General features: G+C 44.3%; 1 protein-coding gene across 1 annotated transcript in view; it reads left to right on the forward strand.

The window, feature by feature from the left end:
- LOC120883082 (heat shock transcription factor 2 binding protein) overlaps nt 1-13,186 on the forward strand; it is an 85,262-nt gene that overhangs the window by 24,257 nt on the left and 47,819 nt on the right. Inside the window, exons 5-7 of the mRNA XM_040267011.1 lie at nt 286-435; nt 2,926-3,058; nt 13,053-13,170. Coding sequence (XP_040122945.1) covers nt 286-435; nt 2,926-3,058; nt 13,053-13,170 — 401 coding nt within the window. The remainder of the gene's footprint in view (nt 1-285; nt 436-2,925; nt 3,059-13,052; nt 13,171-13,186) is intronic.

Below are 13,186 nucleotides of genomic sequence, written 5' to 3' on the forward strand. Positions count from 1 at the left end.
ATGCCACATTTCCCATCTGACTTAGAAGGAGTTGAATTCGTGTCTTTGGCAGTATTTATAAACTCCAGTGCAGTGGCATGTTCTTTGAGTGTTCTTTTTGCCCCTGCAGTTAAAAAAAATATGAGTTTGTGCCTCACCCTGGGCTAGTTTTCATTCGCTAGCTGTTTACTATATCCTGTGTTCGTTTCATTTCTCTGAGAGTGTCTTCAAAAGGGGGAACACAGTAGAGGTGCTTTGAGGCTGAATGCTGTCCATTTCTCTGATTTTATCCTGTTTTGGTTTCAGGAGAAACTGGCTCTTCGACAGCAGCTGAACGAGGCAAAGCAGCAGCTGCTGCAGCAGGCAGAGTACTGCACAGAGATGGGCGCCGCAGCCTGCACCATCTTGTGGGGTGTCTCCAGCAGCGAGGAGGTGGTCAAGGCCATCCTGGGAGGGGTGAGCACACCACGGGCTGGCTGGATGCTTGATTCATGCTTGTGTAACGTAGAAGGCACAGTGCCTCTGTTCGGGCGCATCCAGACTAGACCCATTTGTTTTGCTTGTCAGGTACTTTGGGAATCCCAAATGTGTAGGGCCTGCGGTAACCTGGATCCAGGGGTGAGCTCCCTTCTATCCCAGAGTCTGTATGGTGTTGTGGAGGTAGCTCTACTTCAGGATCGTTGCTTGACATCTGTGTACATGTAACAGACTTTAAAGTGCTTTTGAAGTGAAGTCACTTAGTCGCATCCCACTCTTTGTGACCCCATGGACTGTAGCCTACCATGCTCTTCCGTCCATGGGATTTTCCAGGCAACAGTACTGGAGTGGGCTGCCATTTCCTTCTCCAGAGGATCTTCCCAACCCAGGGGTCGAACCTGGGTCTCCCACATTGTAGTCAGATGCTTTACCATCTGAGCCACCAGGGAAGTCACATACCTTATTTCCAGGAGTGATATAATATTTCATTGCCTGAATGTTATGTATTGTTTTGTTGTTGTTGTTGTTTAGTTGCTGAGTTGAGTCCACCTCTTTTGCAATTCCATGGACTGTAGCCCATTGGGCTCCCCTGTCCATGGATTTCCCAGGCAAGAATACTGGCATGGGTTGTCATTTCCTTCTCCAGGGGATCTTCCCAACCCAGGCATTGAACCTGCGTCTCTTGCATTGGCAGGCAGATTCTTTACCATTGCACCAGCAGGGAGGCCCTTGTGTTATTTATCATATATGTATATATAAAATAGATGTTAATAGCATGTGCACACACATGTCAAGGAACTTCACAGAGGAAGAGAGATTTGATATGAACCTTGATTCACTGGCACAGCAGCAGTAACAGGAAGTGAGGAGGGTGGCTCAGGAGGAGAGAAGGGTACTCAGGCCTGAGTGAGAGGCAGGGAGAGTGTGTGAGTCTCCTGACACAGGGTAGGGGTTAGTGTGTTGATGGAGCAGTCCAGGGCAGACTCCTAAGGCCTCTGGGGCAGGATTCCTTAAGGCTGTTTGAATGAAAGAGTGACAAGAGAATTTGGGCAGCTTAACCTGACAGTGAATGAGGATGGAGGGAGGGTGAGGCTGTGGATGGGGAGACTGGCCAGGAAGACATCATTGGAGCCGCCCCTCCCCCCTCCCCCCCAAGTGATAGAATAGGGGGATGGGAAGTGGGAGAGCTGTGTGGTCGAAGCCTGACTGGTGACACGATGGCCTCCCCAGCTGAGAGGATGACAGCCTAGGAAGACTGCGCCCTGACTCTGGGCGATCGTGTGGTCCTGAATGGAAGTAAACACCCAGGGTGGATGGTTGAGGGGAGGGCCAGTATAGTACTTACTCGTCACTTGTAGAGATAGAAATGGTGGAGGCAGTAAGTGTATTTTAAAGTTTATTGAGCTTTCTTAAGGTATAACTTATGTATCATTAAATTCATTTATTGTAAGTGTACAACTTAGTGTTCTTCAGCTAATTTTTGGAGGTGTGTAATATCTCCACAATCCAGTAAGGATATTTATATCACCTCATGTAGTTCTCTTGTGCCATTGTACAGGCTCTGGTTTTCAGACCGTTTCTTAGAACCCTGCCTCCTCTTCCTCCTTCCCCCAAGGAAGTGCTTTCAAGGCTCTGTGAACTTGGAAACTCTTTGCTGAGGAATGGAGACTTAAATGGGCTTCCATGCAGGAGACCCGCATTTGATCGCTGGGTCAGGAAGGTCCCCTGGAAGGGAAATGGCAGCCCCTTCCAGTCTTCTGACCTGGCAACTCCCATGGACAGAAGAGCCCGGTGGGCTATAGTCCATGGGGTCACAAAGAGTCTTAAATGCCAGATGAGCCTGTTTGCTGTCTTATATGTGTTGAGGTTTCATTTAAGATTTTATTTGAAAAATACTTTCTGCCAAAGGTTTGAAAACCTCTGGTTTCATGCCTAGAATAGATAACCTATTTTTCTGGTATATTTCTAGTATATTTTGGGTGAATTTGTCCAAGTACTTCTGTCATTGTATAAATTTGAACTGTTTCCCATATGTATGGGCTTCCCTTATAGCTCAGTCGGTAAAAAAATCTGCCTGCAATGCAGGAGACCCAGATTCAATCCCTGGGTCGGGAAGATCCCCTCGAGAAGGAAATGGCAACCCACTCCAGTATTCTTGCCTGGAGAATCCCATGGACAGAGGAGCCTGGCAGGCTACCGTCCATGGGGTCGCAAGAGTTGGATACAACTTAGCGACTTTAATACTACTACTACTACTACTACAACTATTTCAGTCTTCAAGGTAATTTTTCTATATGCCCCAAACCTCTTTTTTTCTTGATCTTTTCAACGGGAAGTTTTAACGAGGGAACAGGTTTTAAAATACTGCTTCTGTAATTAAAACTGGAGTTTTCTGTGTCCTTCACTTTGAAAGTGTTTTCCTGCTGTTAGCCCTGAAAGGTTGTGACGTTCTCATTTCTAAACTTTCAGGATAAAGCTTTGAAGTTTTTCAACATCACTGGTCAAACAATGGAGAGTTTTGTGAAGTCACTGGATGGGGATGTTAAGGAGCTGGATTCTGATGAAAATCAATTTGTTTTTGCTTTAGCCGGAATCGTAACAAGTGAGTAATTCCCTGTGAACGTAGTGACTTTCGGGAATGTATTCCAGAGCAGTGATCACAGTCAGGGTGTGTGCGCATGAACCCCTCTGGTTCAGAGAGGCTCCTGCCCTGGAGACGCTGGCTCAGTGGCTGGGGTTGGGGCCGGGTGTGTGTGGTGGCGCGTCGCCCGGGTGCCTCTGATAAGAAGGCATCAGTGAGTATGAGCCGCTCACCTTAGGAAGCAGGATGGCGCTGCATGTTCTGTTCAGTTCTGTATGTTGACAGAAGTCAAAACTGTATGTTTAGCTACTCGTTGTTTGGCATCATCGTCATTTACTTATATCTGCCTAAAGTAAAAGCCTTAAGCAGAGCTTTAGGTAGGCTCTTGCTCTTGTTTTGCTGTTGTAGTTCAGTTCAGTTCAGTTGCTCAGTTGTGTCCAGCTCTTTGCGACCCCATGAATTGCAGCATGCCAGGCCTCCCTGTCCATCAACCAACTCCTGGAGTTCACTCAAACTCACGTCCATCGACGTGCTGCTGTAATTAAAGAATTCCAAAACATCTAAATTGTCTCTTTAGTGAGTTTTCCCCAAAGATTATAGTTACGATTAGATAGAATTCTAACGGCAAAACTGCTGTAAAGGATAAAGCCAGATGACTAAATAATTAATGCTAATATAGTGGAATGTGGTACATACTAGTGAGTATTAAGGCTCTTTGTTCTGAAGTCAGTGAAATAGTTATAGTGCTATGACTTACTTTTTTACATTGTTCTTTCATCTGCTGTATGCTATGCTCCTCTTAGGGTGATTTTCTGCTCTTAAATAGAGGGGAAATGTTATTTTTCTTCATCTACTGAAATCCTAATGCAGTAGATCTCATGTAGACAATTTCTTCATAAGCCTTTAAGAGCCGGTGATATTCTTCATGGGCAGATGTTGAGACCCGGGTGTTGTCCAATCCTGATTTGGCCTTTGTCTGCTGGAGGACGGCCTCATGCACTTTCATCATAGCCTCTTCAGCTGGTTGAGGCTTGCACTGCTCCACCTTCTAAAATTTCTATAAGATATCTTTTCTTCTTTGCTGGGGTCCAGCCCCGCTGGATCGAAACAGAGACGGTGTCAGCGTCTGAGGAACTAATTGCTTAATTAAAGATATGGAGGGAGATTAGAAAGAAATATTGTAGTAGGAAAATAAGTAGGGAAAAGGGGCTGAAAAACTTTGTTTATGTGGAAAACCAATAAAACTCCAAGACAAGGAGTTTGCACCACCTACGTAGGCCACCAGCACCCGCTTAAATAGCAGAGGGTGCCCCGCCTTGGGCTCCCTCTCGCGTGGGTCTTAGAAGTCAGGACAAGTAAGTAGACATGGTGAGCCGCCACGCTCCAGATGGGAATTCAGCCAGAAAAGAAGAGAACGCGGAAAGACCACACAGGGGAAACCAGTCTTTCCAGGAGCTGGTCCGTTTCTTTATTTTCCAAATCCACTTTTATACTTTTAGTTATACATAGTCTCAGCATATCTTTGTTCTTACAAGGGTCTTACATTTGTTTTACAATATCTTCTGATCTGGAGACCGATCAACATTTTATGGCCCCACCTTTCTTTCTATTGATAAAGGTTAATCAATCAGAAAACTTGTTCCCCTTAAGATCTATTTAGTCTTAAGATAGTGATAAAGTTACATTTTTACATAGCAAGGACACAGTGATTTATAACAAAGAAAGAAGAGTACAGTGATCTATATATAACAAAAGAGAAAATTCATTAACTCAAAAAGTCTAGTATTGCTAACATCAAAACTACTATATTTCTTTTTCTACATTCCAATTACATTGATTAACATACTCCCAGGTGCCTAAGGATATGGAGGCCTGGTGGCAATCATTAACTCAGCAATGAAACCCCTTACCAACGTAATTTCTAACTAACTCACTAATACTATACTAATAATTTTCTAGCTTCTCAAAAGAATCTGTTTTTAGAAAGTTTAAAGCATCTCATGCCTCTCACGGTTGGGAGGCTGTAAACAATCACATGTGGCTGGATAATCCTGTCAGGCAGGCTAGAGAGCCATCAGAGGAATTTTTGGACCACGCCCAGGAGATTTATTAACTGGAGTCTTAAGTTAACTCCTTTACAGAGAGAGGTGGTGGGGATAGCCCCCCGTAATGTCAGAAGTATAGGTGAAAGGCATAATGCAGCAAGGCAGGCAAACTCTGGTTTTGGGGGCAGACGCACGAGCAGATTCAGTGAGGCTCCCTTAAGGTTAACCTCATGACCTTTGCCATGGGCGGGACTCCTCATGCCAGCTCCCAGCACTTCTTTAAATAAATACTTGGGTATTTGGCTGCCCCAGGTCTTGGTTTATTTATTTGGTGGCACGTGGGATCTTTAGTTGCAGTGTGTGAGATTTAGTTCCCTGATCATGGGTGGAACTTGGATCATCCGCATTGGGAGTGCGGAGTCTTAGCCACTGGACCACCAGGGAAGTCCCTGGGGTCTCTTTTTTAGCAGAATGTTTAATACTTGCAAATTTGATGGTTAGATTTTCTGCTGTTTGCAAGTGACTCCAAAAGTCTGTGATGTACGTGACTTTCCATTCTGCTGAGTTGTGATTTTGAATTGCTTCAATTGCCAGCTGGTGTGCAGTGGTGAGGTCATGGGCCAGTGGGCAAAGCCAGCCTGTTGCTCAGCTGACAAGCTCAACTTGGCTTCGTTTTTCCCTACCTGGAGTGGCTCACTTAGGAGCCCTCACAAAGAGTCAGAAGTGGGCATGTCTGCATTCCACTTACAGGCTGATGACCGTGATGCAACGTTTACGCGCTTGTGTTGGTGTTTACTGCTGCTCCCCCGAGGCCTCGGGGCCTTCCATGTCTCAGACACCAAGACTGTTCCACCAGCAGATGCCTCGGTTAGCTATCAGACAGATCCTCTGCCTTGTAAACTTACCTGTGGGAAACTCGCCCATTACAGGTTTTTTTTTCACCTTGTTGCAATCCTGTAAGTTTTGACAAATGCATGCAGTCACATTACCACCACAGTGAAGATGTGGAAAAGTTCCATTTCCTCCCTCTTGTCTCCCCCCTACCACCTTTCTTTTGCAGCCAGCCCCTCCGCCCACCATCAGCACCAAGCAGCTGCTTGTCTGGCAGTTTGCTGTGCCTTTTAGCTGAATTTTCCTGGCTGGCCTGTCTGGTGTCCAGTGTCCACCCTTGGGGAGCAGGTGCTGGCCTCCCATTTCTCCTTGCAGCCCCTGCCTTTTCCTATTTTTTCTGTCAGTCGGTTGATTCTGCAACCTCAACTCTGATGTGTTCAGGATAAGTTGTGATTTTTCAAATTATCTACCCGCCTCTTTTTAAAGAATGGAGGTGTCGCTCTTTTCAGTTTACTGTGTCCTAAGCAAAAACTGGCTGTCAGAGATTGGTTTAAACTGTGAAATTAGTGAATTTTTCTTATCCATAGTCACTGTTGTTAATAATAGATTAATAGTAATACAGAGTATGGATTTTTAGGCCCAGCTAGTCCACTTCCTGGGATATCAGTTCTCTGGACTTTATTTTCTTCGTTATTTTTATAATGCCTGCTCAGTACCTTACACATTGTTGTGCATGTTACTGAGCTATGGGTAAGTTGTAGCATATTGTAACCCAGGGTCCTGTTTAACACAGGGTGTGCGATTGTTTTCTACAACTTTTATAAGTGGACACATATAGAACTTAAAAGGAGATGGCAAATTGTTATCGCAACCCTGTGAAGGTTAACTTGCTTAGCTTACAAATGGAAAACTTACTTTTCTGACTACCTTTTCTACTTTTTGACTATTTGGAAGTTATAATTGCACTCCTTGTCTCTAAATTCTGGGTTTATTCATTCAAACAGTGTTAGGTAATGATTGTTGTTGTTTAGTCTCAAAGTTGTGTCCAACTCTTTTGTGACCCTATAGACTGTAGCCCACCAGGCTCCTCTGTCCATGGGGTTTCCCAGGCAAGAATACTGGAGTGGGTTGCCAGTTTCTTCTCCAGGGGATCTTCCTGACCCAGGGATCGAAATCACTTCTTCTGCACTGGCAGGCAGATTCTTTACCACTGAGCCACCAGGGAAGCCCTTAGGTAGTGATTAACGAATTAAAATTTCTTTTTATTTCCATGCCTCACAGCTTGTGGGATCTTAGTTCCCCGACCAGGGAGGACCTGGGCCCAGCAGTGAGAGTGCCGAATCCTAACTACTAGGCTGCCAGAGAACTCCCCCAAATTACTTTTTTGATTGTTGATAATTTGTGGCAGGACTGGATCCAGCTTATCTGTCATGGATGTAATAGTTGCCCAGAGCTTATAGCAGCGTGCCCCAGTGTCAGTGACCAGCGCTGCTCCTGGTCCCTCTGTGCTTCTGCCTCTTGATTCCCACCCTCACGTGCTTGCACTGACACAGGGGAGCAGAGTCCAGTTCCTCTTCCACCACTGACAAGCCCTGTGCTCTTTACACTGTGACCCCCAGCTTTGTCTTCTGAAAAGAGAGGCTTAGGCCCCCAGATGAAGATTAAGGTCTGCCCCAGCCCTGGACTGCAGGTGCTCTGAGAAACGAGGCTGTGAGCCTTGTGTCTGGGGTCAGGTGATAGTCTCTGAGGGCCAGTTGGCCTTCACTGTATGCCATATCCTTGAGTAACTGTCCTGAGAGCAGTGTTTCTCAGCCTCAGCAGTAAATGCTCTGTTTGGGGGTGTTCTTTGCACTGTAGAGTTTAGGAACATCCGTTCACTCTGCCCTGAGAATCCAGGAGCAGCCCCTGGGGTGACAGCCAAGAGTGTCTCCAGTGGTTGCCAGGTGTCTCCTAGCGGCAAAATTGTGCTCCCTTGCCACTTTGAGAACCACTGCCCTGTATCATGGCCTTAACCTGTCTTGTACATAGAAAGTTTATGATAATCTGGGATGTTAGAGGTAAATACAGAGAGCTATTTTGAGATGCTGAAAACTTTTTTGGTTTCTGTGTCCCCTGGGCGTGGATCTGACATGTTTGATGTTGTCTATCTATATAGAGGTCTTGCTAATTCAGGAGAATTTGATACCTGTTATCTACAATATCCAGTTAATCCCAGACATTGTCTTTCAGTGGTTTGTCTTGGATAATTGGGGATACTTTGTAATCTCTCCTTAGATAATGCCCTTCCATCAGTTGACAGAGTGTGACCAAGATAAGAAGCTGTTGTTTTGTGGAATTGGAGTGTTTCCTTGAAACTCATGTCCCTTTTGTAGCTGGCTCAGTTAAAAGATAAGCATAGTCGGCTCAGTTAAAAGATAAGCGTATTCAGTTCAGTTCAGTTTGTTTCAGTTGCTCAGTTGTGTCCAACTCTTTTGCGACCCCATGAACCCTAGCACACCAGGCTTCCCTGTCCATCACCAACTCCCAGAGTTCACCCAAACTCATGTCCATTGAATCAGTGATGCCATCCAACCATCTCATTCTCTGTCATCCCCTTCTCCTCCTGCCTTCAATCTTTTCCAGCATCATGGTCTTTTCAAACGAGTCAGCTCTTCACATCAGGTGGCCAAAGGATTGGAGTTTCAGCTTCAACATCAGTCCTTCCAATGAACACCCAGGACTGATCTCCTTTAGGATTGACTGGTTGGATCTTCTTGCAGTCCAAGGGACTCTCAAGACTCTTCTCCAACACTACAGTTCAAAAGCATCAATTCTTTGGTGCTCAGCTTTCTTTATAGTCCAACTCTCACATCCATACATGACCACTGGAAAAACCATAGCTTTGACTAGATGGACCTTTGTTGGCAAAGTAATGTCTCGGCTCTTTGATATGTTGTCTAGGTTGGTCATAACTTCCCTTTCAAGGAGTAAGCATCTTTTAATTTCATGGCTGCAATCATCATCTGCAGTTATTTTGAAGCCCCCCAAAAATAAAGTCAGCCACTGTTTCCACTGTTTCCCCATCTACTTGCCATGAAGTGATGGGACCAGATGCCATGATCTTCGTTTTCTGAATGTTGAGCTTTAAGCCAGCTTTTTCACTGTCCTCTTTCACTTAAGCACAGTCAGTCTTAGAGTTTTCCAGATTAAAGGAATGTAAGAGGAGGACTGTGAGATTGAGGACAGGAGGAGAAGGGGACATCAGAGGATGAGATGGTTGGATGGCGGCATCAACTCAATGGACATGAGTTTGAGCAAACCCAGGAGATGGTGAAGGACAGGGAGGTACCTAGTATGCTAAAAGAGTTGGACACAGCAATAGAGCCTTTCACTGATAGGGGTTCTGGGGTTATAGTTAATTTTGCAGTTGTTTCTTGAATCATACATAGTATGGGCAAATAAGATTCAGATTGGTTGTAATTTGTGTGTAGGAGAGTTTTCTAGGACTCTAAAAATTTTCCTTCTGTAGTGCCTTTTCTTTATCCATTTCATTTACAAAATAAACGCCTATCCATTAAACTTTGCAGGAGCTGTGTCCAGAGTGCGGGGTTGATGATGGTCTCAGAATGACAGTTAGAGATTGGGAGAAATGAAAGGTGCTGGGAGTCTGTCTTTCCCGAGAGTGCAGTTGAGTGTTAAGGGAAGGAATCTGAACAAATTGAAAGACAGGAATTACACTTGTAGATGCATTTTGGAAAGTTGGGGGTTCTGCTTGGAGCTCTTTAATTCATGGTGGGTCAACAGGTTATAGCACCTGGCTGGCAGTGGAGCTCTGCCAGCATAGGCCTGGCCCTTGATTTCTCTGTGACTGGACGCCTAACAGTCTGAGCACACACTTTTCCATGGTGGAGATGTATCTGACCCCGTGAAGCAAGTTGAGCATCTTTTCGTGGATTTGTTGGCCGTCTGTATCTTGTCTTTGGCGAAATGTCTATTTAAGTCCTTTGCACATTTCAAAATTAAGTCATTTGTCTTTTTATTATTGAGTTGTTAGAGTTCTTTGTATATTCTAGATACCAGTCCCTTATCAGGTATATTATTTACAAAACTTTCCTGTCATTCTGTAGTTGTCTTTTCGCTTTCTTGGTAGTGTCCTTTGAAGCACTAAAGTGGTACTTTTTGATGATATCCAGTGTATTTTTTTCTTTAGTTACTTGCTTTTTGTTGTCATATATAAGAAGTCATTGGCTTAATTCAGGAATATGAAGATTTACCCCTGTGTTTTCTTCTAAGAGTTTTATAGTTTTAGCTCACACTTTTGGCTCTTTGATCCATTTTGGGTTAATTTTTATGTATGGTATAAGGTAGGGGTTCAGTCTTTTTTCTTTGCATGTGGCTATCCAGTTTTCCCAGCACCATTTGTTGAAGATTATTCTTTTATCCTTTCTCCATTCAGTTGTCTTGATCCCATTCTTGAAAATCAGTTAATCATAAATTTGACTGTTTATTTCGGGACTCTCACTTCTACCATTGATCTGTGTTACTATTATTATGTCAGTACCTTATTATGATTCCTATGATAAAAAATAAGACAAAATAATTACAAGGTAAAGCAAAAGTATCAAACATAATACCCTTCAACTTTTTATATTTTTTATCAGCATATGCAATTTACACTAGTTTCATTTCTTAAATTATATAATTACTATGGTAACTTCTAGAAATACCTATAAACTTTGAAGAAAAATGAACCTAGAGGAGAAAAAAATGTGCAGTTTAACAGAAAATTAAACCAGCAATCCTTCACAGTCCTAGGGCTAACTCATGAGTATCCCAGACAGACTGATAATTACCGGAGCTGTCAGTGTAGAAATTTGTTGACATTTATTTCCCTGGTGGCTCAGATGGTAAAGCGTCTGCCTGCAATGCCGGAGACCTGGGTTCGATCCCTGGGTTGGGAAGATCCCCTGGAGAAGGAAACGGCAACCCACTCCAGTACTCTTGCCTGGAAAATCCCAGGGACGGAGGAGCCTGGTAGGCTACAGTCCATGGGGTCGCAAAGAGTCAGACATGACTGAGCGACTTCACTTTCACTTTCATTTTACTTCATAGTTGCTCCTTCATCTGTGTTTAGTGAAAGGGAAGATTGGCCTTCACCCTTACAATACTGGATACACATGGGAAGGAACCTCACTCACCAGTAAAGTTGCTGTGTCTTGTTGGGTGGTGGTGTTTGCTCTGGTACAATGTACGTTTTGCTCTGTAACTTTTTTCTTCAGTGACATGTTAGTGATGTTTCTGTTATCTATTGCTGTGTAACAAACTGCCCCCAAACCTTGTCATTAAACAATAGCAGTCATTTATTTCTCTCGAGAACTTGCAGTTTGTTCTGGACTTAGCAGGGAGGATCTGCTGCTGCTCTGTGCTGACTGGGACCTCAGCTGGGCTGATTCACATTGCTGTGGGTAGAATAGCTGGGGGTGAGCAGGCCTCCTCCTCTCCTTGTGAAATCTCGGGCCTCTCCTCGGGCCTCTCCATGGTATACTTGAACGTAGTTGCATCTCAGCAAGAGTTAGATTTCCTTCCTAGCAATCAGGGTTCCTAGAGCAACTGGCAAGCTGCCAGGTTCTTTCTGTCTTGCCTTGAAAGTCGTGCAGCAGGTGGGTTGCGTTCTGGTTCATACACAAGTCAGGAACAACACAAGGCCTGCAGACCAGAGGCATGGTTTGTTGGCAAGCCATCTCTGGAAACTACTAAAGTAGGCAGCTAGAATGTGTGTTTCCTTTTTTAATATGAAGAATGTCATCTCCAAAAACTTACTTAAAATGACTTTGAGTTTACGTTGCCCAATGCTTCATGTCCCCCCAGGTATTTCTTTAGTAAATCTAGAGTGTTTCCTGTGATAGAAAATATAGTCATCAGGTTCAAATTCATTGAACAAATAAGATTACATTTGTATCAGTGAAGGGTCCTGTCTTCAGTAAAGTTATCGCTGTCATGAAACTATATTCCAAATTTAATAGCATGAGGCAATTATGAGGCAAAAATTGCTGGAATACCAAGCAGAAATGGGAACAAATCTTTTAGGTTTAGGAGACTTTAATATTCTCGTTTGATCAGGAATGTCCAGGATCTGGTTCCATAGGGTTGGCCTGCTAGCATAGATGAAATTTATATTCTGCTATTAGATTACAATTAGTCAAAGACAGAGCAAGTCAGTGATAGAATTTATCCTCCATTCTTGATAGTTATTAGCAAATGAAAAATAGAAGAACAGTTCCTTAAACTTGTACAGGGTCTTGCCAGAACCATCCAGTGAACACCACAGTTAACTGGAAGCGCATCCGGTGAGGCCAGAAGAAGCCTGCGGGTGCTGCTGCCCTGTCTCCTCCAGCCAGACCGGCTCATGTGGGTTAGGAATTTCAGTCACTCTGAATCATGCTTTATTGTTAGACCTAGCCAAGGAGAAATCGTACTGGCACATACATAAATATTCTGGATTACTGACGTGTCCTTGTAGGTATCTGGGAGTGTGACAGAGCCAGTGTTAGCTCCAGTGTCCCTGGGGAGGCAGGGTGATGACTTGGTCTGGTTTCCTTCTTGGTTCTGTGGGACCTCAAGCATGAAGAAAGGTGACACTTGCTGACCCACAATGGTATGTACAATTGATACAAAAAAATTTTCTTGTAATCAGTTTTTGTCCTGGTCTCTCTTGACCTCACGATTTCAGTTTGGTATTCTAGTTTAAAGTCACCAGAATTTCACACCTAGGGTTGAAAGTGTATTTTAGTGTCCTTGGTCCCAGATCAAGCTATCAGTCCCTACCCTCTGTTTGGACCCCGACCGCTCATAGCTGTTTATCCAGTATTCTGGAGCCTGGTGTCCACTTGCTGTGCTGTGGCCAGACTGCAGCTGTATGTAGACCCAGCGCTCTGTTCCACTACCCAGCCCTTTGCTAATCACAGTGAGCATTGCTCACCTTCTTAGTAACTGCCGTGCTTCCCAGTTACCCTGTTCTGGCTGCTGGCTCTGTGGCTAACTATTCTGTGTTCACTAGGTATGTTAGAAGAAAGACAGCAACACTCCTCTGTCTTGGACAGACTTCTCTAGGTTTTGAAGTAGCGGTGATTTTGACGCTCTGTGTCCTCTTTCTGTTGCAGATGTAGCTGCCATAGCCAGTGGCCGTGAATTCCTGGTTAACTCGAGTCGGGTGCTCCTGGACACCATACTGCAGCTTCTAGGGGACCTGAAGCCCGGACAGTGTACCAAACTCAAAGTGTACGGTGGCTAGTAT

This window comes from Oryx dammah, unplaced genomic scaffold, assembly GCF_014754425.2.
Source record: "Oryx dammah isolate SB20612 unplaced genomic scaffold, SCBI_Odam_1.1 HiC_scaffold_2, whole genome shotgun sequence".
NCBI classification, from domain to species: domain Eukaryota; kingdom Metazoa; phylum Chordata; class Mammalia; order Artiodactyla; family Bovidae; genus Oryx; species Oryx dammah.